The sequence below is a fragment of the Odocoileus virginianus genome, chromosome 13, assembly GCF_023699985.2.
Source record: "Odocoileus virginianus isolate 20LAN1187 ecotype Illinois chromosome 13, Ovbor_1.2, whole genome shotgun sequence".
Classification (NCBI taxonomy): Eukaryota; Metazoa; Chordata; class Mammalia; order Artiodactyla; family Cervidae; genus Odocoileus; species Odocoileus virginianus.
In genome coordinates this window covers 43,725,744-43,753,536 of record NC_069686.1, presented here as the reverse complement: position 1 = coordinate 43,753,536, position 27,793 = coordinate 43,725,744, and the positions used below count along the sequence as shown (strand labels likewise).

Sequence of the window (27,793 nt, the reverse complement as noted above, 5' to 3'; positions counted from 1 at the left end):
CTCTTCATTGAAAATAAAGGTGTCTTTCTGGCTAGCGGACCCACCAATATGTACATTGCATTTCTTGGATCAAATGGAGTTGAGATCTATTTTTAATAAGAGTTTGGGAGCTTGAAAGGAAGGGCCAAAGGACACTTTATAAAGGTCTTGTTTGAGGTTGAGGGTGTAACTGTGAAAGGTGGAGACTGCTGACAGCCTGAAAAGAGAAGGAGGAAAAATGGAAAGGACTGGGGAAGGATTCTCCATAATGTCTGGATGGCAGCCAGTCTGTCTCTGACCCTCATCTTTGGCTGATCTTGTCAAAGGGTGCTCCCCTTGAAGCAACTGTCCAACGCTGACTGGAAGCTCCCGATCCCAGCCTTCCTTTGTTGGGGGAGATCTTCCTCGAACCTCGATCAGTCTCCTCCAGGCCAGTCTCTCCAGGGTAGACGTTGTCATTTTCCACCAGTGACTTTAAAGTCTGTTAGATCAGACGAGATACAAAAATATGAATAAACATGTGGGAAGAACTACACACAGAAGTGTATATACTTAAAATTCCTATTTATTTAGATTCCAAACTACTCTAAAGTTAAAATAATTAAGCTTTTTCCTGGACTTGCCACTTATGAGAAAAAAAAAATCAAGAGTAAACAAGGCAATGAAAGAGATTTACTTCCAATGTGTAATAAGAGACTCAGCAGAGAATCAGTGCAACTTTTGATGCCTGTGTAATAAAAAACAATAGCTGATATTTTTAATCAAAGCCCTGAGGTATTAGATAATTCAGAACCTTCTGAATCTCTTAAACATATATTAAATTCAGTGCTAGTGTTTTAGCATTAAATGTATATCTCTTCATCTTAATTCAAAGACATAAGCCATCAGTAAACTACAGTACTTAATTTAAATCACGTATTTCTTCAAAAACTCTCAGTAAAGTTGTGGGAGAGTTATATGATGGGGGCTCATATAGTGGGTATTTTAAAGGTAAGGAAAAGAAAAATGCAAGAATGAAAACAGAGAAAATATAAAAATAGAGATAGGATTCCTTGATAAGTAATCTAAAAGTTTTGGTCTGGAAACTACTCTCAAAGGGAAACTACTTGTTGCTTACAGTTTAAAGTCAAAGAATGAAATCACCTAAATTGCTGAAATTACCCGTCTTGAGAATATTATTTTTGTCCTCCATCAGCCACTGCCCTGTCTTTATAACAACCTATTGGGAAATGAACTACCTGTGTCTGTGGCATTTTAGAGGGAGAAAATTTCCTAATGAATGCTACCTACTAAGGAAGGTACAAGGGTTGTATTTTTTTCTCATTCCAACCCATTTTTTAGACAAAATCTCATTCACTTGGACATCATCTATTAGAACTTCAAATCTTGAGTAATTGATGAGCAGAAGTCTTAGGACATTAGTGGTGGTGGGGGTGACAATGCAAATAGCATCCTGTCCCTCTCAAAGTCACAAGACAGCAAGACAGTTGCTGTATTTCCTTTTTCTTACTTCTTGGCTCTCCTGAGAACTTTGGATTAAGCCTTTCTAAGACTGGTCCCTCACTGGCAGTAAGCCTTTCTAAGACTGGTCCCTCACCGGCAGTAATTTCTTTGAGGAATTAATAAATTACTTTTAATTTTTAATCTAATTTTTAAAATTTTATTTTGGAATGTAGTTGATTTCTATTCTAAAGAGCCTCTTGAGGGTGAAGGAACTAAAGAGCTTCTTGATGAGGGTGAAGGAGAAGAGTGAAAGAGCCACCTTAAAACTAAATATTATAAAAAACAAAACTAAGATCATGACATCCAGCCCCATTACTTCATGGCAAACAAAAGGGGAAAAGGCAGAAGTAGTGACAGATTTCCTCTTCTTGGGCTCTAAAATCACTCAGATGGTGACTGCAGCCATGAAATCAGAAGATGACTGCTTCTCAGCAGGAAAGCTATGGCAAACCTAGACAGTGTGTTGAAGAGCAGAGACATTAGTCTGCTGACAAAGGTCTCTATAGTCAAGGCTTTGGTCTTTCCAGTGGTCATATAATGGTTGTGAGAGCTGGACCATAACGAAGAAGACAGAGTGCCAAAGAATTGATATCTTCTGACTGTGGTGCTGGAGAAGACTCCTGAAAATCCCTTGGACAGCAAGGAGATCAAACCAGTCAATCTTAAGGGAAATCAACCCTGAATGCTTGTTGGAAGGACTGATGCTGAAGCTGAAGTTCCTGTATTTTGGTCACTGATGCAAACAGCTGACTCATTGGAAGAGTCCCTGATGCTGGGAAAGATTGAGGGCATCAGAGGATGAGATGGCTGGATGGCATCGCCAATACAATGGGCATGAACTTGGGCAAACTCCAGGAGATGGTGAGGGACAGGGAGGCCTGGTGTGGTGCCTTCCATGGGGTTGTAAAGAGTCAGACATGACTGGGTGACTGAACAGCAACATTATTGATTAAGAATATTGTGCTAGGTTCAGATATACAGCCAAATGATTCAGTTATAAATTACTTTTGTTGTTATTGTCCAGTCACCCAAGTTCATGTCCATTGCTTTGGTGATGCCATCCAGCCATCTCATCCTCTGAAGCCCTCTTCTCCTCCTGCCCTCAATCTTTCCCAGCATTAGCGACTCTTCCTATGAGTCAACTGTTCGCCTCAGGTGACCAAAATACTGAAGTTTCAGCTTCAACATCAGTCCTTCCAATGAGTATTCAGGGTTGATTCCCCTTAATATTGACTGGTTTGATCTCCTTGCTGTCCAATGGACTCTCAGGAGTATTCTTCAGTTCGAAGGCATCAGTTCTTTGTCACTTTACCTTCTTTATTACTTTTTACTCTTTATTATTCTGCCTTCTAAAATTACTTTTGGTTCCTAGTAAATTCTTTGAGTTTCCTACTACCCCCATCCTTTGACATCATTTGAATAAATTTTTCTTTGCTTAAGATAACCACAGTGCTTTCCTTTTCTACTGTAGCCAAAATCTTCAATGAATATGCCTCGTTACCAAAATAACTGTCCAATGTGTGTATGTGCGTGAGTGTTTGAACAGTTGTTTTTTATTGTTTTCTCTTCCTCTCTTTATTTCTTCATGTGTGTAGTTCTGTGGGCTTTGTTTTTCTGCTTTAAAATTTACTAGAGTAGCTGCAATGAGCCTCTCTCCTGATAGCAGAATAACATCATTTTGAAAAGCATGTGGAGACTGTCTCCCTGCATAAATGATGATAACACCGTCACATTATTTGAACATTTAACTGCCTCTATTGAGTAGTTTTCCTCGTAGTTTTGATTCATTTGGAATCTAACTGACAAAGATCCCATTACTGGCTGTTCTTTCCATAATTTGTCAAAAAATATATAGCAGAGATGAGGGAGAATGAAGCTAATTTGTAATCTGGGAGACTTAACCTGGTTATGCTGATGAACTAACTAAATCGGTCAAAAGTTTGAGTGCTTAAAGATTAAAAACCACCATTCTCTAGTTAAACTCTAATTCATTATGTAAACAACACGCTTTGTAAGTGCAGTCATGTGGAAGGTCTATTTGTTTTTCTCACCAAAAGATGCTTTCAAAGAAAAATTACAGAAAATGGATTTTCTCCAACCAATGTGTTGCCTGCCACCCCTGGTACAAGCGCTGAAGCAGGAGAACAAAGATGTAATGATCACACCAGCCAAGGCCATGGGCATGTGCAGAACATTCCAAAAATATTGGCACCCCTAGCAAGAGGTGTTTTCTAAATACAATAAGTTGTTAAGAGAGAAAGAAAGGATTACCAGTGAGCCCACAGATGGAAAACTATAGGTGGGGAGCCGGGAACTCAGGGTTCCAGGACTGCTCCCTTTTTTGGATTGCCATAAGGAGGGGGAAAGCAGAAATAATCCTCAAAGTTGTGCCAGGATAGCAGGCATGGATGTTTAGGGGGCAAAAGCTAGGTCATCAATGCTTGCCAGGAAAACAAAACACCTTCTTTCTCCCTCTCCCTTTCCTTACACAGTTTTAAGATAGAAGGTTCTGCGGTTCAAACATGTTCCTATAATTTAATGGTCTTCCTTGGTGTATCAAACTCTGAAATCTGTATCAGATTTACAGATAGGTGGCAATCCTACCATAGCCCCTAAACTGTACAATGATGTCTTAGCTAAATCTCTATGATCAAAAAATAAATAAATAAATCTCTATGATTTACTTCCTTAGCACTTTTGATTTTACACAGTCGTTTCAAGTGTATCATCATCTCCTCCACATTATATACTTCACCATGTAATGTTTAAAGCTCATGTTGTAGTCTTTTTTTTTTTTTTAAGTTGTAATTGGTAGAAACTTGTTCAAACTGCAAACGTTTATTAGACTACTTGCCTGAAAAGTCCAAGAGACGAGGATAGCTTCAACCATGACTGGACCTGTGGGCACAAAATGCTATCAAATCTTTATCTCCTCCATCCCTCAGCTTTCTTTTCCATTCTGTTGGCTTAATTCTCCAGTATGTTTTCTCAGAAGCTGGCAGTATAACTTCTAGAAGCTCAGACTCATATCCTCATAGTTTACCAATTCCTACAGAAAGAGGGCTTCTTTTTCCCAGTAGCACCTAAAAAAAAAAAGCCCTCAGGATTTGTGAGACCAGATCCACTTGGATCATGTGTTCATATCTGAACACACGTTCTTAGCCCTGTGGCCATGGGGAGAAGTGCAGGTTTACTGCTAGAGCTGGAGCTGGTGGGGTCAGCACTACTCAAAACAAATGGCAGCAATATGAGAAAGTATCATCCCCCTAGGAAAACCAGAGTGCTCTCACTGGAGGGTAGGAGAATAGTTCCAAGGCCAGCAAAACCAGTAGACATACCAGATACTCATCCTAACCAGCGTCACCTGTAACAGTGGGTCTCCCTCAGTTCTTTCCGATCCCGGCACCTTCTCTGACTGTAAGCCCCCTTTTGGATCACTGTGGACAGTGCTGTGTGCATGTTCTTGCCAAATTTGTCTGGCTGCATTAAACTGAAAGTGTTAGTGTTGGTCACTCAGTCCTGTCTGACTCTTTGTGGCCCCATGGACTGGAGCCTGTCAGGCTCCTCTGTCCATGGGATTTTCCAGGCAAGAATACTAGGTTAGGTAGCCATTCCCTTCTCCAGGGGATCTTCATGACCCAGGGATTGAGCCCAGGTCTCCTGCATTGCAGGCACATTGTTCACTCTCTGAGCCTCCAGGGAAGCCCAGTGCCTCTAATTTCTAATGCACCCCAGGGCAACCACATATGGTGCATCACATTTATGGTATATATGTATATATACGGCATCATGTATATGGTGCCACATATAAGTATCAGAAAGTGAGGAGCTGAGGTGTCTCTGTTGCGTTCACCTCCCTCTGCACATTAGCTCGTGTGCACACTCACTCATTGCACATAGCCATCTCCCCAGATGGCTCCCCTTGCCCTCAGTGTCTAAATCTGGACAGACTTACAGTTCAAGTCCCTGCAGCAGATAGTATCTCTGACACCACCTCAGTCTGTAGCATCCCAGTGCTAAAACTTTTGGAGGGAGAGTTGCACTGACCCAGCTTGGGCCACATGACAACCTTTAATTTAATCAGGTTTACCTAGAAGGTATGGGCTCCCCTGGTGGCTCAGATGGTGAAGAATCTGCCTGCAATGCCAGAGACCAGGGTTTGATCCCTGGGTCAGGAAGATCCCCTAGAAAAGGGAATGTCTACCCACTCCCAGTATTCTTGCCCGGAGAATTCCATGGAGAGAGGAGCCTGGTGGGCTACCCTGCATGGGGTCCCTAAGAGTGGGGCTGGATTGAGCGACTAACTCTTTCACTTTTTGTTTTAACCTGGAAGGCTAGGTCCTTCTTTTTCCAGAGCCATGCCTTACTGGCTGAGTGTAGCCACTTTAAAGTCAGGATATAAATGAGGTGATTTTTTTTTTTCATTTTTACCTTTCTGGTAACCAGTGAAAGCAAACATTTCCCTTCTATCTAATGAAGTTCAACATATATCAACTCTTTTTCCCCCAGGGCACTATTGGCAATCTGGGAAGGGCTGTTTTCTCGCCATAAGGGATTGCCTGCACTTACCTGGACCCCCCAGTAAGTGGCGGTAATGCTCCTCCCCCCACCTCTGGCCTCAGAGCAACTGAAAGTAGCCAGCAGTGCCCCTCACCCTCTCTAGAGCCTTCTGGCAATCCAAAATCAAAAATACCCCGCAATTGAAATTTTCTGCTCTCCACCCCACTCAAAATCCTTCCCCACATCCTTTCTTTCGTTATAATTAGTGAATCCTCACCACCCACCTGCTAAAAAGAAGTCTATTTTCTGTCTCTACTTCTCACCTTCCCTTAAAATCTTGACCATAAGCCTCAGATTTTCAGTTTCACTCTACAAAAGCCATTTTCCTTAGGATCACCAATAGCCTCTTAATTTCACCTTGATTTCTCATCAGCATTCTGTTCTGAAATACCTATCCTAACTCCTAAATATCAATCTCTCTATTCTTCTCCAAACCCTTGGGTTTCTGCATCTTAGTCTGCTTGAACCAAGCAAAAAAAACTTAAATCCTCTTTGCCTAGTGAGTTAGCTCACCTCCTGCATCCTGTCTGCAAATCCACAGAATCACTGCATCTCTCCGTTGTCTGAGTTAGGTCCTCATCTTTTTTTTCCATGTAGAGCCCGATGTTTTGTATATATGGGCAAATGACTCAATATCTTTGTGCCTCAGTTTCCACTCCTATAAAATCCATATGATAATAGTGTGTACCACCAAACTATTACAATTACTATTAAGATTTAGTAAGTTAGAATAAAGTACTTTGAACTTTGCCTGGCTGATTGTAATAAGTCTTTGCTATTATTATTAAATACCCTTATAATAGCACTAATTGCATCATATTATAATTGTGAGAGCTATTCTTTCACCCAGACTGTAGGAGATCATGCTTCATGCATCATTGCATCTTCAGGATGGAGTGCAATGTCTAGGCTACAGTGGGCATGTAATAGATAGTTATGAATGAACGTCAATCTTTGATTTCTTTACAATGCTCAGCATATGGTAGGTGCTCATGAAATATTCACTGAATTGAATTAAATAGATTTGAATTGATCTGTAGAGAATACATAATAAGAAGTGCCATAATATAACATAAAACATAATGACTTTAAATTTTAAGGTGAGAGAAATTTCCTTTGAGTCTCTCCTTAGGATTGACTCTAAATGGATGTATAATTCCACCTTCTAACCAAATTTAGAATTTTTTCTCTATTTATTTGCTCCCTAGTTTTGGTTTCCATGTCCTGAGAGGTCTCTTTTTTTTCATTCTCACGCATAGCTTAGATCACCAAAACTCTAGACTCCTGTTATCATTCTTTATCAGTAAGCTGTTGCTGCCTAACAAACAAACATAGAATCTCAGTGGCAAATAGCAAGAAGCACTTATTTTTCATGTGTCTGTGGCTTGAATGGACAGCTCTGCTTTACATTGTAGGTTTGACTGGACTTGTCATCTCAGTGAGGGTCAGCCTCAGTTCTGTGCTATATGTATTTACTCTGGAGCCAAGACTGAAGGGGCAGCTGCTACCCAGGGAAACTCTTGATTCAGCAGTAACAGAGAAGCAAGCATAGAAATCTGTAGCATGTCTGAAGACCTCAGTGCTGAACTGAAACGTAGTCATTTCTACACAGGCTACATTGTCCAAAGTAAATCATATGGGCAAGCCCTCTATCAGTGAAATGAGGAAATAAATGTCACCTACTCCAGTGAGTTTTACCACACAGTCACATGGCAAAGGTGGTGAAAGTATAAATCTAATTCAGAGAAGAGGAGAAGAATTCTCAATGATGACTAAATTTACCACAAACCTATCCTGATTCTGGTCTTCATAACATCTGCATGTGTAACCACATTAGCTTCTTAACAGATCTTTTGTGTTCAGTCTTCACCACAATCTGTGCCCCCCCCCCCACCATTTTGTTATGAATATTTTGGTTACAGGAGATAGAATATCCAATTAAAAATTGTTAATATTATTCCATATAATAAGCAGTATAGAGAAAGTGTTTTAGGACAGGTTTAGAAGTTCAACAATATCACTGAGGTCTCAGGTCTTTGTAGCTTCTTTTTTTTAATCATGTTTAGCTTTGGCTTGCAAACTTCCTATCTCGTGGTGACAAGATTGCAGCAGTAGCACCAGGCATTGCAAAGTTGCACGTTGATGTTCATGAAGGAAAAAAGACAAAGTGCCTTCATGTACCTCTCTCGTTTTATCAGGAAAAAAAATCTTTTTTAGTTTCCTAAGTCATAGCCCCTTGCATTTTACCAACCAGAACTCTCTAATTTTAAACTAACTAAATCTACATGATTGAAGGCAGGAGGAGAAGGGACAACAGAGGATGAGATGGTTGGATGGTGTCACCAACTCAATGGACATGTGTTTGAGCAAGCTCTGGGAGTTGGTGATGGACAGGGAAGCCTGGTGTGCTGCAGTCCATGGGGTTGCATAGAGTTGGACAAGACTGAGCTACTGAACTGAACTGAACTGAACTGAACTGAAAGCTACAAAGGAAGCAGAAGTCAGTGGAGACCATTTGAACATCAGAATCTGTCTTATAAGTGGACTCTAAAACAAGAAAGAAGTTGGGAGGGAAATGGTGTATGTATAACAAATCAGTCACATTTTCATGCTCTCAGATAAATGCCTACTTGACTTAATAGTTAAGACTCCTCATAACAAACTTTATCTCCTCTTAAAGCTTCATACATGAAGATTTCTCTAAATAAGAAGAAACGTATGTTTCCCTTTGTACAGTCACACCAAGATGATTCTTCTCATCACTCTCTCATTGCTGATTATTTAACTCTCCTTCATCCTCTCCAAATGCCCTTTTTGTTCTCTTCCTTACATCTCCAAGCTAAGTCTTACTTAACTTTGAGAACTCAGTTCTTCTCTGGGAAGTCTTCCATAAGTGCTCAATGCTCCTCCTAACATGTTCCCACTGGATGTGCTTCCCTGGGAATAGTATGATTCATGATGACTTGTTCTTGCTTATTTACTTATATGATGTCACCATTAGACAAGAAACTTTTAGAGCACTGGAAAGGAGCCTTTGCTAGCTCCTGACACAGAGCAGGCACTTAGGATTTCTTTTAAATAACAGAATGAGTGAAGGAGAAAATACACTAGAATATCTTCATCTTTTTCATTTTCCTGTATCTACCTGTCAGGGAAAAAAAAAAAAAAAAAAGGAGAAAGAGACCTTTCTCCAGATTTCAGCATCATCTTCATTCAAGAATTTATCTTTCTTGAATGATCTCCATCTCATAAATCCTCCCTCAACCTCCCCCTTTCCACATACCACCTTAGCACTAAATGACAGAAAAAAAGCCTATATTTTAGAACATCTTCCTTTGCACTAAGTACTTTTTATGATACCTGCTATATATTCTATTTATTACCTTATAATTTATTATTTATTAACAGAATATTTCTGTTAGCCCTACAATATTATAAGCTTCTTGATATCTTTATCACAACCTAATATACCTACTCATTGCTACAACTATAGAGGATACTCAGTAAATATTTCTGAAATTCATTTGAATCATGACTATCATTAAAAGATTTTATTCTATATAACAATTCTTCCCTTCTGTAATCTCTAACCAGTTTAAATGATCAAATCTGAAGTTCTGGATTATTTTTATTAAATAATATCTTATGTTTTTCTTTCTTATGTTGATGACTTACTGTTTCTGAATGAATCTTTGTTACTAGACCAGATATTCAAAGCAAATATTCATGATTATTTCTCACTTCTCTACACTATGTGGATGTGTGCTTTGAGCTTGTCTTCTTTCTGTCTCTTGGACAAAAACTCACATTTCCACATTAAATTGCATTATTATTAGCACTCTAGCCTTAATTTTTTCCCTCCCTGCTGAGTTGTTCTCAACTCAAGCCATCACCTTTCCTAAGAAATTGATGAAAATCATGATTTCCTTGAGGTCTCACCACAGTCTGTGTTGACTGTCCCTTTGAATAACATATCATTTACCATTGTATTATGCTGCATCTTATATTTTCCCCCACTTATGCTAAAAATATAAAGAGATAGAAATACCAGACCACCTTACCTGCCTCCTGAGAAACCTGTATGCAGGTCAAGAAGCAACAGTTAGAACCAGACATGGAACAACAGACTGGTTCAAAATTGGTAAGGGAGTATATCAAGGCTGTATATTGTCACCTTGCTTATTTAACTTAAATGCAGATTACATCATGAGAAATGCCAGGCTGGATGGCAGCAGAAGTTGGAATCAAGATTGCCAAGAGAAATATCAATAACCTCAGATATGCAGATGACACCACCCTTATGGCAGAAAGCAAAGAGAAACTAAAGAGTCTCTTGATGAAGGTTAAAGAGGAGAATGAAAAGGCTGGCTTAAAACTCAGCATTCAAAAATGAAGATCATTTCATCTGGTCCCATCACTTCATGGCAAATAGATGGGGAAACAATGGAAACAGTGACAGACTTTATTTTCTTGGGCTCCAAAATCAGTGCAGATGGTGACTGAAGCCATGAAATTAAAAGAGGCTTACTCCTTGGAAGAAAAGCTATGGAAAACCTAAACAGCATGTTAAAAAGCAGAGACATTACTTTGCTGACAAGGGTCCATATAGTCAAAGCTATGATTTTTCCAGTAGTCATGTATGGGTGTGAGATTTGGACCACAAAGAAGGCTGAGCACCAAAGAATTGATGCTTTTGAACTGTAGTGTTGGAGAAGACTCTTGAGAATCCCTTGGACTGCAAGGAGATCAAACCAGTCAATCCTGAAGGAAATCAATCCTAAATATTCATTGTAAGGACTGATGCCGAAGCTGAAACTCTGATACTTTGGTGACCTGATGCGAAGAACTGACTCATTAGAAAAGATCCTGATGCTGGGAAAGATTGAAGGCAGGAGGAGAAGGGGATGACAGAGGATGAGATGATTGGATGGCATCACTGACTCAGTGCACATGAGTGAGTAAATTCCAGGAAATGGTGAAGGACAGGGAAGCCTGGAGTGCTGTAATCCACGGGGTCGCAAAGAGTCAGACACGACCAAGGGACTGAACAACAGCAACTGTGCTAAAAATATGTTTCACATATTTGAAAACTTCTGCTGACGAAAAAGATGATGTCTTATATCAATAATTCAGTAAATATTTATTGAACTTCTAGTATTTGCCAAAGAGTATCAAGTTACTGGGAATTCAGTAATAAAGAAAATAGGAATAGTCCTTGCTGTCTTGGGTTTTGCATTCTAAACAAGGAGAGCAACTAACCAGTAAACATATCAATCTAATATGTCAGATGGAGTAAAGTGCTCTAAGAAGTAAGCTATGGGCAGCATGGAGATTTGTTATCAGCAGAGGTTGCCAGTTTTTTTAAAGGTGGATAGGAAATGCTACAATAAGAGGGTGACATTTGATCACCTGGGGAATTGATTCCCACACAGAAGAAATAATAAGTCCAAAGTCCCTGAGGCAGAAGTGTGCTTGGCATGGACAAGAATCAGTGATGTAGACAGAGTGGCAGCAGCAAGCGATGAGCAGGAGAGAGGAAGCAAATGAAGTCAGAAAACTGGTGGAAAGTCAGGTCGTTTACTGCCTTGGAAGTGATGTCAAGGAATTAGATTTCATTGCGTGTGAGATGGAAAGTCCTTGAACCTACTAAATATTTATTTCATTGTCAATAATCAATATCTCTGCTGTTTAAAAAGGTTCTGGAAGTGGATGTTGGTGATGGTTGCACAACAGTGCGCATGTACTTAATGCCACTAAACTGGACATGTAAAAGTGGTTAAAATGATAAATTTTATATTATATGTATTTTATCACAATGTTTTAAAAATCCTTAAGTGAATACCATGGACCCAAAACTGTGCTTGACCGAAAGAACAGTATAAGCAATGCAGCACTCAGAATCTGCTTTGAGAAAATACATTCCATATATTATAAGCGAAAATACACAATGCAAGGTAGCATAAATCATGTTCCAAATGAGAGAGCTAGGCTAGAATTTCACACAGTGTTCTCGGAAACATTAGTCTGGAGAGATGCCCTTTGAAATAAAAGGATCTTACTCAAATAAGTTTGGGAACTAGTGCATCCTTCAGTCCTGCCTGGAGATTCCCGGTGCACATTGGCATAATACAGGCTCTGAAAATAAGTACCCATGAAAGAAACCTGTTTAGCTTTGTTTAACCCAGTGTTGCTAAATCATTTTGATTACAGGTTTTCCCCCTCAACTCGCCTATTAACATCCTGAGAAACTGGTATTCCAAAGAACCTATGTCACAGGAGACATAAAGCTGAGATAGGAATTCTGGATAAGAAAGGGGATACTTAGATTAGAGGAAGGACAAATTCAAGGCAGGAGAAATGTGAAAACGTTCACTTCAAAATAAATCTTCTGGAACTTGCTTTTTTCAAATATCATTGTGCCACTGAATGAATCTAAATACACTAACAACATCCTAATTTTGATGATTGTTGATAAACTTCTTCTCAAACACTAAGACATCAGTTCACTAAGATTCATTAATTTGTCGAAGTTTTCTTAATTCCTAGTCATTATTTTATAGACAGTGAAATTAAGCCCAGAGAGACTATAACTTACTCAGTCATCCCTGCCTAATCGATGGCAGGGTGTTCATTTTCTTTCTCTAGGGCCAGAGTCCTGTTCCATAAAGGAAGGAGCTATGGTCCTTGCATGTCTGCAACAGACACTTTGGAATTAAAGCAAAAAATCGATTCCAATGCAAGATGCAGATTTCATCATTCAGTGGATATGGAAACAGAATCAAATTAAAGAACAACGCAAGCTTGGATTTTAATGAAGCTCATCTTTGTTTCTTTTGCAGATCAAATTTTTGGCTCTCATCTGCACACACTGTGTGAACGTGAAAATTCCACAGTTCCACGGTTTGTAAAGCAGTGCATTGAAGCTGTCGAAAAAAGAGGTGGGTAACTGAATGTACAGCCGTTCCCCCAATACTGCACCCTCAACACAACCCATGCTCACATTAACAGCACCACTTGATTTGTCTGGAAAGCCATGCAATTAAAACCTGACTGTTGCTAATCAGTTAAGAGGATCAAGTTTCTTATTAACTTCAGTTTGTTTTCACAGTAGGGACATCAATAATTCCCACTAATGTTCTTTTTTTAATATTTTGCTCTCTGACGTGTTGTTGGTTCAATTGCAAACTTCTTGTTTTCCCGCCAGTGATAAAACATTCATAAAATATCAGTACTGACAGTGTTAGAACCCTCCTAAAATTCATGCTGGTAGACATTGTGCCAGAACAAATTTTGGTAAGCCCCCATTACCCAGTGAAACAAATAGTCTCCTACTTACAAACAGTGATGTTCCATTTTCCACGTGTATCTGTTCAGCACAGGACATGCCTAACTAGTTTTGCTGGAACAATTAACAGATACACCTCCAGTGTTAAGATGACCTTTGATTCCTATATTTCAACATTCTAGTTTTCCTCTGAAATTATCTCATCTTACTGAGGAGAACAAAGCAAAACCCAATTGACTCATTATTTCTATGGTAGTCTATCTGTAGGGTGTTTTTCCTTCAGACTCTGACTTCATTCATTCAAGGTCATTTTCCCTGGAAGATACATACAGTAGATGCAGAATCTCAAAAACTATATTGTATAAAAATGTGAAGCTTCATCACCATCTGTTACAAGTTTACAACATATTCCCAGGATCTAGGGGGATATATATCATGTAAAAGATAGAGGTGTTTTCAGAAAAAGAATTGGTGAATCTATTCCCCTTTTCAGCTCCCAGTCTCTTAAAACAATAGAACCAAGGGAAGAAATCTTTACCAAGTTATCTGCTAGGGAAAAGCCATTTTAATTCTCTCAATGTTACCTGGCTTTATTATAGAAACATAATAAAAATGGTCTGCAATTTCCAACTCCTGGAAATTCATACTTTAATTATACTGTAAGGACAGCCTTGGGATCCTATTATTCCCATATCAGTAAGGAATGAGAGAATAACAAGAAGGGGACAAGTGGGTAGAGAGAGTGGATAAAGTGAGCAGCTTTGGGGAAAAGCACATCAACACATCAGAGAGAAGAGCTGAGAGTTCAGAGAGAGAGTAGAAAATAGTAAAAGCAGAATAAACACAAGGAGAGGTATCTGTGAGGAGTGGAATCAATTGGAGTTTAGAGAGAAAAGTCCTTTTGTTGCATGTTACAATCTCATTTAATTGTGTAAGTACATATTTTAGGAACAAATATTATTTAATAAATACTTAGAGCCAAATGGATCACTGAAAATGTTATAATGTTATTATTGCCAATAGTTAAATTATCATCATTTTCTGGAAATCTTCACTCACTTATAAATACTCAGTACTGACAGTGTAAGCACCGTCATATTAGAACAAAAATCCAAATAGGACTTTGGGGGAAGCTGTGCATAATAAGATGTGTGCACATTTAAAAAAGGATTTTATACCTCTCTATTTCTGTATATACCCCAGGCAAAATGAAAACTCTGCTAGACACAGCCTTGTGGCATGCAGATACCAGGGTATTGCAGAATTGAAAATGCCCATAAATAGAAACTGTATGTTTTGTTCATGGCATTTTATCGGTGATTTTTAATAAAATAAGACCATGTTTTTGCTGACAGGGGCAATTATATTTGGCCTTATATTTCATCATCTCAATGTTTTCTCTTAAAATGAATTTGTAGATTCAGCACTAGATAGGCACTGATCGCATGGAATGATTATTAATAAAATTCCTAAATGTTTTAATGGAACTCGAAGACTACAATTCCATAAAGCAGCCATAAGTCAAAGTATTTTGGCAATATTAGCTTAAAGGAGCTCTATGGAAATGTTCAACAAAAACTCAGAGTCACAAGACAAAGCTCTCACATCGCTACAAGATTTACAAGTGTGTGCTGTTGATTATGTTTTTCTATGATCATTTTGTTGGATTAATATTCTTATGTTTATATGCCAATTCTGTTTACTCAAAGTGTTGTTTTTGCTAAATTCTGGCATAAAGCCCCTCAGTACAGAAATAATTTATGTGAATATAAGTCCAATGTTTATGTAGGTTTCTGATGACATTTTGTGCTGGGGTTGGTATTAGGAAGTAACATATAAAGTGGCCAAGTCTCTCAGCACGGCTGGACTCAGCATATCTAGAGCCCTCCTTCTAATGGCCAGATCCTCTTCCAGCCAAGATACTCAACTGCAGAGTCATGGGAAATGCTTATGGACCTGTTATGGGAAAGGCACGTTTAATGAAAACTGTCTGTTTATTCTCACAGACTTAGGAAAAGGGTCTCAGTCCTGCCTACAGCAGCACATCAGCTGTTACATAAAAACTACTTGTTTCCCTTCTTTTTTCTCAAGTCCTTTCTTTTTTCTTGAGATTATTTTCCCCACCTTAAAAAAATCACTTACAAACTGCAGTAATATTTTTGAAATGTTTCTGTGCTGTGCTGAGTCGCTCAGTCATGCCCGACTCTTTGCGACCCCATGGGCTATAGCCCACCAGGGTCCTCTGTCCATGGGGATTTTCAGTCAAGAATACTGGAGTGGGCTGCCATGCCCTCCTCAGGGGATCTTCCCAACCCAGGGGTCGAACCCAGGTATCCCACATTGCAGGCGGATTCCTTACCATCTGAGCTACCAGGGAAGCCCAAGAATACTGGAGGGGGTGGCCTATCCCTTCTCCAGGGGATCGTCCCAACCCAGGAATCAAACTGGGGTCTCCTGCATTGCAGGCGGATTCTTTACCAGTTGATTTACCAGGGAAGCCCTAAATGCTTCTAACATTCTTGATTACAAATGAAGCAACATCAGGAGGGCATCTCTCACCATTTACTTATTCATTCCTCTGTTCATCCATTCATTCAGTTAGTTGCTTACACTTGGCAGAACCAATTTGCCCATGCTTCTCTAGTCTTCCCCCAGGGATATCCTACCCAGTCCTTGGCAAAAAATGTATTCTTTATCCATCCTTGGCAAAGTGGTATTCAGTTTAGTTCAGTCACTCAGTCATGTCCAACTCTTTGCGACCCCATGAGCCACAGCACGCCAGGCCTCCCTGTCCATCACCAATTTCCAGAGTCCACCCAAACCCATGTGCATTGAGTCGGTGATGCCATCCAACCATCTCATCCTCTGTCATCCCCTTCTCCTCCTGCCCTCAATCTTTCCCAGCACCAGGGTCTTTTTAAATGAGTCAGCTCTTCTCATCAGGTGGGCAAAGTATTGGGGTTTTAGCTTCAGCATCAGTCCTTCCAGTGAACACCCAGGACTGATCTCCTTTAGGATGGACTGGTTGGATCTCCTTGCAGTCCAAGGGACTCTCAAGAGTCTTCTCCAATGCCACAGTTTAAAAGCATCAATTCTTAGGTGCTCAACTTTCTTTATAGTTCAACTCTCACATCCATACATGACTACTGGAAAAACCATAGCCTTGACTATACTTTGATGACAAAGTAATGTCTCTGCTTTTTAACATTCTGTCTAGGTTGGTCATAACTTTCCCTCCAAGGAGTAAGCGTCTTTTAATTTCATGGCTGCAGTCACCATCTGCAGTGATTTTGGAGCCCAGAAAAATAGTCAGCCACTGTTTCCACTGATTCCCCATCTATTCGCCATGAAGTGATGGGACCGGCTGCTATGATCTTAGTTTTCTGAATATTGATCTTTAAGCCAACTTTTTCACTCTCCTCTTTCACTTTCATCAAGAGGCTCTTTAGTTCTTCTTCACTTTCTGCAATAAGGGTATTAGTTGCATTTTAAATTTTGAATCTCTTGGACATGCCTAGAAGAAAATCTCTTAATGAGCCGAATGTAAACCAATTTAACGAATCACTTGTTTAGTATGTTTCTTTATCTTGATTTGGATTTCCTTTATTCCTCTAAACCACCAGAGCATTCTCCTCCTTACCAACTATTGTAACTAGATTAAAGTTATTTCTGTGGTTTCTGACATTGTCTGTGTAGTCCAGAAAATAGACACAGAACTTGGGAGGGCCAACAGTGAAGGAGTGTGTTAGTTTTTAAAACTTTTCCAAGTGGTTCATTCTCCTTTGCCTTGCCTTTACAGTTTTGGACTATATGTGTGTGTGTGTGTGTGTGTGTGTGTGTGTGTAATTATAAATAACCAGTGAGAAATTGAATTATGTTTCTTCTTCTAGAGAAAAGTGTACAAAAATATTGAATGATTATTCAGCTAATGCTCAATAGACATGGTAAACTGACCAAAAGCAGGAGATAATCTGACAATTTTTTTTAAGGCCTGGAGGAACAAGCATGTAGGGGATGACATTGTGACATATGGGTGGTATGTAGAGCTAAACAGAGAGAAGTTCAGTTTTCATCACTTTGTGAAATGCTTTCTGTAGTTTACGATGATCTAAGAGGTATATAGAAATTGTTTTCTTAAAAGTAGAGTCACTTGTATCACTTAGAGACAAGGACCTAGCGATATGAACTAAAGAAAGTACTTCATCTAAACTGGTATAATTAGTACTAAAACCTTAATCCATATGTTTCTGTGTGTGTGTGAAAAGTCTGTAACTGACTGTTTTTTGTGAAGGCCAGTCATTTGGAAAGAGCCCCACATAGTATGTGACACATTGTAAACACTCAGTAATATTGGCTGAATGAAGTAACAGAACTGGTGTTACTGCAGTTCAGCAACAGGTAGTTAGCTGCTCAGATACCTATTCTGTATCATTGCCCATGCTACCATCTGAAAATATAGAGGAGATACACATTAAACAAACTGTGATAAGTCCTATGAAAGAAAAGAATAGATATTGTGCTGGAAGAAAGAACAACCACTACAATAATAATTTAAAAAATAGAAGTTTGCTTAAAACTGGCATGATAGGGGGTGGGGGACGTGGAAAGATCTTGATCAAAGGCATAAGTTGAAGTTATGCAGGATGAAAAAGTCTAGAGACCTTTTACATAGGCATGATAACCAGAGTTTACAATATTGTGTTGAATACTGAAAATAAGCTAAGAGTAGATTTTGGATGCTCTCAACACAGAGAAAAATTGGTAGTTATGTAAGGAGATATGTTAATTAGCTTGTCATTTTGCTATGTCTATGTATATCATGTTATTCACCTTAATATACATATATATATTTAGTTTTCATTTAGAATATATTTTAAATGACATAATAAGCCCTGAATAATAAACACACACTCTTCTGGTTTTAGCCTCCTGATAAGACCAGAAGTTTAATGACACCTATTTCCCAGGTTATTTTCTTGATATACTGTAACAGTGTAACACAAGGAGTCACTTGGTGTGAGATACCCAAAAGAACATGCCATGAATGATGAACCAGTCCTTTTTCCATGGAACAATGCCCTACATTGCCAAAGACTTTTTTCTATATAATAATGGAGTTAGCTAAACGAATGAACATGTTTCTACACTAAATATACTTTTATGCATCCAATATATTTTTTGCTTGTAAGGGAATAGGGCTGGTTTTAAAACAATTTTTAAGTTGCATTTGGATTGGCATTCATCCTTTGGAATATGGTTTAACAACTCATTCTTCCTCCTTGATTCCCAGTTCAGGTTACTATGCCCCTGAACTATATAACAAATTTAAAATAATATCTAGAGATCTGTTGCGAACAATGTGAACACAGCACTACTTAACTGTACACTTAAAATGGTAAGTTTTATATTATATGGTTTTCTTTGCTACCATTAAAAATAAATGATACCAGGTCTTCCAAATTTGATGATTCCAGCTATAAGCTACTTTGCAGAATGCCTCAGCAGATGCTAACCAACAATTTTGTCCTCTCTCTTTTTTTCTGGAACACAAAATACTATGACAGGAATGATACACAAAATTGCATATTTGACTTGGTGCCTAAAAGCCACCCTGGGATCCATAACCTTGCTTAAAGATTTAAGAAAGACCTTTAGTCTATTCTGAGAAGGTCCTTAGCCCCGAAAACTTTATCTCTCTCCTTGACTTCTTAGCAGCTGTTATATTTTTTTGCTGTCGTTTGTTTGACAGGATCCAGTTATAGGTTCCGATGTCTGTTTAAAGAAACAAGGAGGCTGTTGGCTTTAAAATTCCCTCATTGCTTGTGTGATCAGCATTTTCCCAGGCTTTTCTACATAGTTTGCCAAGCAAAGGGACTGACCTTTTGTAGCAAACACTTTTTCATTTCAAAATGCTCACTTTGATTTTTGTCCCATTTTATGCTCATTCCAAACTGTTTACAACCCACTAAAAATGACTGTGAATTATATGTTTGTGTAATGGATTCCTTTTGTGGTCAGAGTGGAATGTTTACTTTGAACAATTAGTTATCTTTGGGTAGATTATAGCAACTTGGAAAAAGAATGACTAAAATTATTATTATACCTTAACTGTTTCTTTTTGGTAGTTCCCCTGCTGTTACGTGAAGTTTGAGAAAAAGGCAGATTAAGAATTCCGTGACATTACAGACCAAACTGCCTTCTCTTATTGTGTCAATATTTATTTGGGCGTACTTATTAATATCACAAGAAGGTATAGTTATACACTTATAACTTCCTGGATATACTTACTGAATCATAAAAATTCAGAACAGGGACTACAGAAATACAAGGATGTTTACTATTTTATATAGTGCATGCCTCCCTAATAGGTATTTGCAAATTAAGTGAGACATGCACATGTATGTACTTATTATAAAAAGAACAGACCCGATTATAGTATAGGTGTGATGCACCAGATCCAGTGCACCAGTCTGACACGGTCTTGAGATCCTACCAAGTGTTCACTGGCAGAAATAAAACTACATAGTCTTTTTCCAGTGCCCGGTGATCTAGACCCCTGAAGGGCTGGTCATAATGCCTTCCTTAGGCAAACTCTGCTCCCAGTTCTGCTAATTTTGCACTGTTCATTCTTTCCCACTTTGGAATAATCTATTATAGTTGGATCCAGGCACGCACCAGAGGCTGATACTTCCATGAAGAATGTGCAATTTGTACTGTTTAGTTGGTGACGAGATTCTTAAAAACTTTTATGATTATATCTTGTTCCAGAGAGACTTCTGCTTGCTAGTTTTATAAGCAGCAAGTGAAAAAATAAAAAGTAATGAAAACAAAACAAACTGATAAAAATTACATGCTCAAAAAATAAAATCAAGAGTTCAAGATAAGCACTATTCCCTTTTCCCTAGAGAATATTTGTGGGACTGAACAAAAATGTTTCTCAGGGCACTGACCTATGTCTTCCTTTTTTTTTTTTTAAGTGCTTGCTTTTTATGCCTAAAGTTAGGCATCCCCATGCGTTTACAGCAGCACTGATCCTCAAAGAAGCTCCGTGAAAGTTTACAGCAAATTTCCTTTAGTTTTTACTTCTGAGTTAAAACTAAGTCCAGTTTAGTGGGTCTATTTGTTTGTTTGTTTGTTTGGGTATTTTGTGTTTTATTTTGTTTTGTTTTAATGCAACCCAGTGACTGCCACCTTCCTGACAGCGATCGTGTTGTGCTAGGTCCAAGTTGGAATTGGCTCTTTGGGATAGTCATGCTGGGGCCTCTGTGTCTGTAAGAAAGCCACATTCAGGGCTAGAGGGGAAGACAAAATCAAAAAAAAGAGTAAACAGGAAACAGCCCGCAAGAGTATAAAAGAGAAACTGGGAAAAGACAACCAAAAGAAATCAGAGATGACAAGGTGGAGAGAGAGAAAAAAGCTGTGTTTTGCAATTACGAAAACAAATGTGGATAAAAGGGCATGCTTGTGAGGTCTGTAATGAAGAGAAGACAGACTGTTGAACCAGTTACCATCTCTGCCATAGTTACCTGATACCTAACTCCCTGTTCCAGAGAAATGTACTCTTACTGCAGAAAATGCTTGTAAGTTGAATCTTGCCATGAATGTTCACAAATTCTGAATGTTCACAATTTCTGTACAAAGATGTGGTTACTAATTAATTCACTGTACTTATTAGTGCCTTTTAATGACATTTATCTATGCTGAGCAATACACAGCAGTCTTATTATCAAAAAAAAAAAAAAAAAAAGAAAAGAGAGAGAGTTAACTATAACAGAAGTTAACAGAGAAATGAGTGTGCAGTTCAATAACCGAAAGGCTATCTAACAGATCCAGCAATGTAGCTCTGGTCAAGTCAGTCAGCGGATATTCCCACACTTTTGAGTCCAGAATGCATACGAATAAATAATGTCTCTTTCTAGATAAAGCCTAAGTCCAATCTCCAACCTCCACCCCCACTCCCACTCCCTTTCTAAAGTTTAGGTTCTTAACATACATTTCCCTTGGAGTCAGTTGTAAGGAAACAGAGCCAAAATTATTACCCTAGGAAATTAGCCTCTTGTTGTGGATGGAGGGTTTAAATAAGGCAACACCTCAACATGTCAAGATGTAATACTCTAAATTATCCTTTAGTGGTGTCATTTATATGATGGGAGTTCTGGGTCTGGAAGTTTTTCCCATTATAAACCCCCATATTCAGAAGTTAATAGTTCAACCATAAAAATAATCTTGGCTGAAAATTGGCAGGATGTTTAAGCCTGAAAGCAAATGTTTACAAAATTTGAAGAAAAAAAAAATATCACATGCATTTGGAAAGCTTTCATGTTTTTAGAAATTGAGTGTAGTAGCAATAATAATAATGATAATAATAAGGCAGTTAGAGATTTTCAAATATTTGTTGCCTTTAGATCCAAAAATGGATTTGTAGTTTTTAAATATTTTTATTCTTGTTGCATAATGTGAACCCATTGATTAAAAAAGAAGTCATCAAAAAAAAATAGTCATCAACACTTTCACAAGTGTCACTTTGTTTTTTGAATTAATATGTCCTTTATTAGTTGAACAAGAATTTATACATCATATTTTTATAGGCATTTCCCTAGAGCTTAAAAATGTATAATCATTGAGAAGCCTTAAGTTAATTTAGGAAGTTATGAATAAGACCAAAATATTATACTCTTTTGTGGGTTTCCTAGTGAATAGTATTCCCTTCTAAATGTCTAGAAAAAATTGCCCTTTCCAAGGAATTTTTACACTTTCAGATGAAGTGTATTCAATTTGAACATTAATCATTAATCTCCATATACATTAAAAGAGACATACAGATTTCAGGAGAAATGGTTGTATCAGTCTACATAATTGAACATGGCATATTTTCCTCCATAGGATGCTTTAAAGTACTTTACCCATCTCCTTAGTAGATTCATGTCTTGGAGTTTCTTCTAAATTCTATGAGAGTTATCTTATAGTCTAACAAGCTATTGAGTTAGAAATGTTTTTCCTGGGTTCAAATAATCTTTTATTTGCTAGTTTTATTCCTTTTTGCCAAATTTTATACTCTTCAATCCACTTTTTATCTTCAGTTTGGAAAAAAACAAACAACAACAAAAAAAATCAAGGGCAGGACGCTTTCAAAAGGAAAACTAACCATGCAAAACCAAAATAGCTCTGAAATGATACTGCTGGAAGTATTCTTGAGGTTTAGTATACTGTAGACCCAGAGTGTAAAGTCATACTCTTTTTAAAGAAATAAGAATGCCCTGAGATGTAAGGTGAAAGCACCATGTATCAAAGAAAAAATATTTAAAATATTTCCTTTAGTACATTTGTGCTCCTCCCTGTAGGGAGAGTGGTTTCATTTTTAATTGTTCACTCAGTACCTAGCACATGACTTAGTCTCAATAAATGATAAAAAAAAGTGGGTAAATTATATTCAACATCGTTTAAATCTTCATTGGAAAGTTGCACACCATTGCTACACCTGCACATGCTTGAAACTAAAAAGATGAATAACCAGCAGTTGTTGGTTGAAGGCAGCTACAGGATGTGCAGAGAGTAGTGTGGTTTGCATTTTTTTAAAAACATTTAAAACATTTCTGAAGATATTATATTATTCTAAATGACATCATTCTTTCCCATTGACACTCAGCTATGCTAAACATTCACAGTTATGTTTACTTAAAGATTTTATGCCCATCATTTTTTGGAAATTACATTTAAATTCAGCAGCTAATAGAACATCCATTCTCTGCTCGTTTCATCAGAGGAAGTCATATCCCATTAGGCACTATTTCAACACCAATAGCCTGCTGTTCTTAATTAAGTGATTGAATGGCAACTATGACTTGTAAGTGACATGTATGTGAATAGCCAGGCAAAGGCTCTGGTCCCATAACCCCACAGAAAGTTAAGCACCACATCTTCTCCTTTAATTCAGACTTGGAATACCATCTCAGTGCTCCTCTGTGTTAGTTTACTTTCCTGTAAACATCTCATTGTCCTGATTTAGTGTTTCTTTTCTATGTAGATCTCAGGAATTTCTTAGTTTCATGATAGTTTTTTTTTGTTTGTTTGTTTTTTTTTAGTTTAAAGAATCTGTCAAAGAATTTGAAATAAGAAAGATGTGGTCAACTACACAGACCTATCAATTTGAAACTAATGAACAAAGGATAGCAGTACTCTAAATTCTGACATAGTTTTGCTATTGGACATTGATTTCATTTTCTCAAAATTACTTCACAGCACAAAAATGTTAAATTCTGCTGATGCTATCAAAAGCTACATAAAGACTGAATACACCAGTGTTATTAAAAATAGGACTATTGTCTTTCTTTTTTAAAAAAGTATGTTCTTCTTGTTATGTTTTGCATTTTTGATAACTTGGGCTAACTTAACCCTTAAGTCTCCCTACAGAGTGGTGGGACACCTAACAGAAGTTATTGTAATCCCAGTATTGTAAGCTCTCTTTACTTTTGTCTTGAAAGTGGGCAGTTGGCATGTAAGTAAAACTGCATAGCATAGTATTGGATATATTATGTGTTTTGCCTAGAGTTTGACAGCATAAAAAGAAAATATGCATTTCCTTTGGATTTAATTCTTGACTGACATTTCATGCTACTATTTCTTTCAGTGTGATCCCAGTTCAGTTCAGTCACTCGGTTGTGTCCAACTCTTTGCGACCCCATGTACTGCAGCACGCCAGGCCTCTCTGTCCATCACCAACTCCTGGAGTTTACTCAAACTCATGTCCATTGAGTCGGTGATGCCATCCAACCATCTCATCATCTGTCATCCTCTTGTCCTCCCACCTTCAATCTTTTCCAGCATCAGGGTTTTTTCAAATTAGTCAGTTCTTCAGTGTAATCTTAGTGACCCTAAAACTTCAGTGATTCTTTCAGTGACTTTAAAGTTCTGATATAGGCATGACTCCTCAAGCTAGTTTTTTATACTCAGATCTGAGATCTAGGAACAATTTTTTTTTTTTTAATTTGCTGGGGTTTTTTTTTTTTTCATTTATTTTTATTAGTTGGAGGCTAATTACTTTACAATATTGTAGTGGGTTTTGTCATACATTGACATGAATCAGCCATGGAGTTACATGTATTCCCCATCCCGATCCCCCTTCCCACCTCCCTCTCCACCTGATTCCTCTGGGTCTTCCCAGTGCACCAGCCCCGAGCACTTGTCTCATGCACGCAACCTGGGCTGGTGATCTGTTTCACCCTGGATAGTATACATTTCAATGCTGTTCTCTCGAAACATCCCACCCTCCCCTTCTCCCAGAGTCCACAAGTCTGTTCTGTACATCTGTGTCTCTTTTTCTATTTTGCATATAGGGTTATCGTTACCATCTTTCTAAATTCCATATATATGTGTTAGTATACTGTAATGGTCTTTATCTTTCTGGCTTACTTCACTCTGTATAATGGGCTCCAGTTTCATCCATATCTTTAGAACTGATTCAAATGAACTCTTTTTAATGGCTGAGTAATATTCCATGGTGTATATGTACCACAGCTTAACAGATTAAAATCCCTGTAGAGAACACTGACTACACTGGAAGGGGCCTATAGATATCGAGAAGTGTAAGCTGGAACAATCATTTTTGAAATTTTTTTTCTGCCATCACAAATTCAACATTTTCAAGCTGAGCTTGTACCTTTCCTCAAAAACCTGCTCTGTCTCCTTTTGTCCTTACCTCAGCCAGTGGATTCATGACCTGTTTTGCCCATTGCCCTAAAAGGAAATTCACTGGACATCTTAGATCCTTCTCTTCATTGTGTACAACACCTTTCATCAAGTCTCATGAACTCTACTTTTTTTTACAATTTTTTAAAAGTCTTTACTGAGTTTGTTACAGTATTACTTCCATCTTATGGTTTTGGTCTTTTGGCCACAAGGCATGTGAGATCTTCACTTCCTGGCCAGGGTTCAAACCTGCACCCTCTGCTTTGGAAAGCTAAGTCTTAACCACTGAACTGCCAGGAGAGTCCCAAATTCTACTTTTTTGCTGTCTCTTAAATCTGGTTCTTCCTTTCACATCCCATGGCCTTAATTGTGCTTCCATAATTTATTTTGATATAAACCCTCTAATTGATATCATTGACTTTGTTTTTATTTCTGCCCAGGTCATTCTTCTCAGTGCTGCCAAAATTATCCCTCTTAAATATAAATAGGATCATATCATCCCTTCTGAGAACTGTCCATCAGAATAAACAAAATTTCACACTAGTTATTATCATAGAAAGGATAAGCATATGACCTCTGTCTGTTGTCCAGCTTTATAACCTCATAAACAGCTTCCTATGCACCACCTACATGAAGTTTTCCAAAGGCTGATATTCCATCCATGAATGGTTTTCTCTCCTTAAAGACCCTTTCCATATCCATTTACCTGCCAAATTTGCACTCATCCTCTTGGGCATAGTACAAGCTTCCCCCTCACAGATGAATATTCTCTGACTCATATATTCAGTCACCTCTCTGTAGTCTCTTGAGCATTATTAGCACTCTTCCCTCCACAGTATTCCAAGAAGAGCATTGCTTTCCCCAATACCACCCTACTGCATGGGACCATAGTGGCTAGTTTCATATCTGTTTCTTCATCTAGAATGTGAGTCCTGGAGTCTAGGGTTTGTCTGGCTCCTCTCTGCCTCCTCACTGCTCAGCACACCAGAGCTTGCATATGGAAGGGATTCAAGGCATCAGGGATGATTGAATGGATAAATAGATGCTATCCAAGATTTCATTCATCCATCCGTGTATACATCCTTAGAGAATCAAATTGTGTACTGAAGATTCATTGACCTGCTAGAAAAAAGAGTCATTAAATGTCTCTTGGAACACAGAGTAAAGTTATATGATCTGGAAAAGTGAAACTGTCTTAAAAGAGTTGTTTTGTTTTACATTTGTATCATGGTATGATATGTATGTATATCCATATCAATATCTATATTGATATCATACATATATATGATGACATATATCTATGTCATAGCTATGTGACATACCATGTTAGCAATAGTTTATAACAGGATAAAACAGGACCAAAATATAGCAGTGGCTCTGGTGTTCGGGACAGGTTTCAGACAAAAGTAGCTTTCTCATCCTTAAGAGGGAAAAATCGCTCTCTCAACAAATAGTGTTAAATGTTTCATAAACCTGAGAGATTCAATTAACTAAATACAAATTTGATGCTTTTGAGATCTGTCAATGTCATAAGTGTAGAACTATCATGTTTCTGGTTCAAAAACTGCTTTATATATATAAACTTCCAGGCACTGTGCCCACTTCCCTGTAAGTTTGTATACAATTTTTCCCATTATCACCCCCAGGTCTCTTTCACCATCACCACTTTCCAGGCATCTACCATCCACTGAATAGCCGTGTTTCTGATTATCTTTTCCCAAATGTATTAGCTTGCATTATTTAAGGCTGAATCTCATTTTATTATTTCCTGCTCGTATTTCTAAACTCCTTAAGTCCATTTGTATGATTCTTTTGTCTTCACAGATGTCCACAGTTCCTCCCAATTTAGTATCATCAGCAAATTTAATTAATGCTCTGTTTACCTCTCCTTCTAATGAAACCAGTCCCTTGTTTCATTTCATCATACAAAGTAAAAATGTATTGGCAATAAAACAGTCCAAAGAAATGTTCCCTCACTGTAGGAGGGGAAGTTAAGGATACAGCAAAGAATCATGTGGTGAGGAGTGGACAGGGCAGCAGGGTGGTGAGCTAGTTTGCTATTGCCCTAAAGCAAAACCTTTTTCACAACAACCACACTTTGGCAGATTGCCTGGGTTGGTGCTGGGTGTGTGTGTGTGTGTGTGTGTGTGTGTGTGTGTGTGTGTGTGTGTGTGTTCTGGAAGGCAGCTATATCACCCCAACTGAGGACTTTTTCCTCAAAATATTTATTGATATACAAAAAGCACACTTAAAGGTATAAATACAAATATAAATGTAAGCTAGTAACATTTAATCTGCAGTGTAGCCACTAACCTAGATATACATACAGGCTCACAGTTATTTTCAGGAGACTCTTTCTAGCATCCCCTACTGTTTAAGTTTTTATGTCACTCCCTAATTTGATAAATGCTTTAAACTCAAATTGCCTATTGAGTTTAAATCAAATTCTTTATAACTAGTAGATTTATAAAATAAAATCAGGGAATTTTTCAGTTGTATCCAGCAGGCAAATGTCAGTAAAAACAATTTAACATATAGGATGAATAGGCTGAAAATTGAACTTTATCAGAGAGATATTACTTGTTAACTTTAAGGTAGGCAAGTTTACTTGCAAAGAATTACACTATTAGTCTTTGAAGTTGTGGTCATACAGACAAGGTATGATTTATGTAAGGAAAACAAAGATGACATTTATTAAGCACCTACTATGTGCCATAAATAATGCTAATGCTTTCCAACATGAGTCAGTACAATACATTTAAAGCCTATATCATTTACTAC

General features: G+C 38.0%; 1 protein-coding gene across 1 annotated transcript in view; it reads left to right on the top strand.

Annotated features, from left to right (window-relative positions):
* ARHGAP15 (Rho GTPase activating protein 15) overlaps positions 1-27,793 on the top strand; it is a 677,082-nt gene that overhangs the window by 423,595 nt on the left and 225,694 nt on the right. Inside the window, exon 10 of the mRNA XM_070476258.1 lies at positions 12,882-12,980. Coding sequence (XP_070332359.1) covers positions 12,882-12,980 — 99 coding nt within the window. The remainder of the gene's footprint in view (positions 1-12,881; positions 12,981-27,793) is intronic.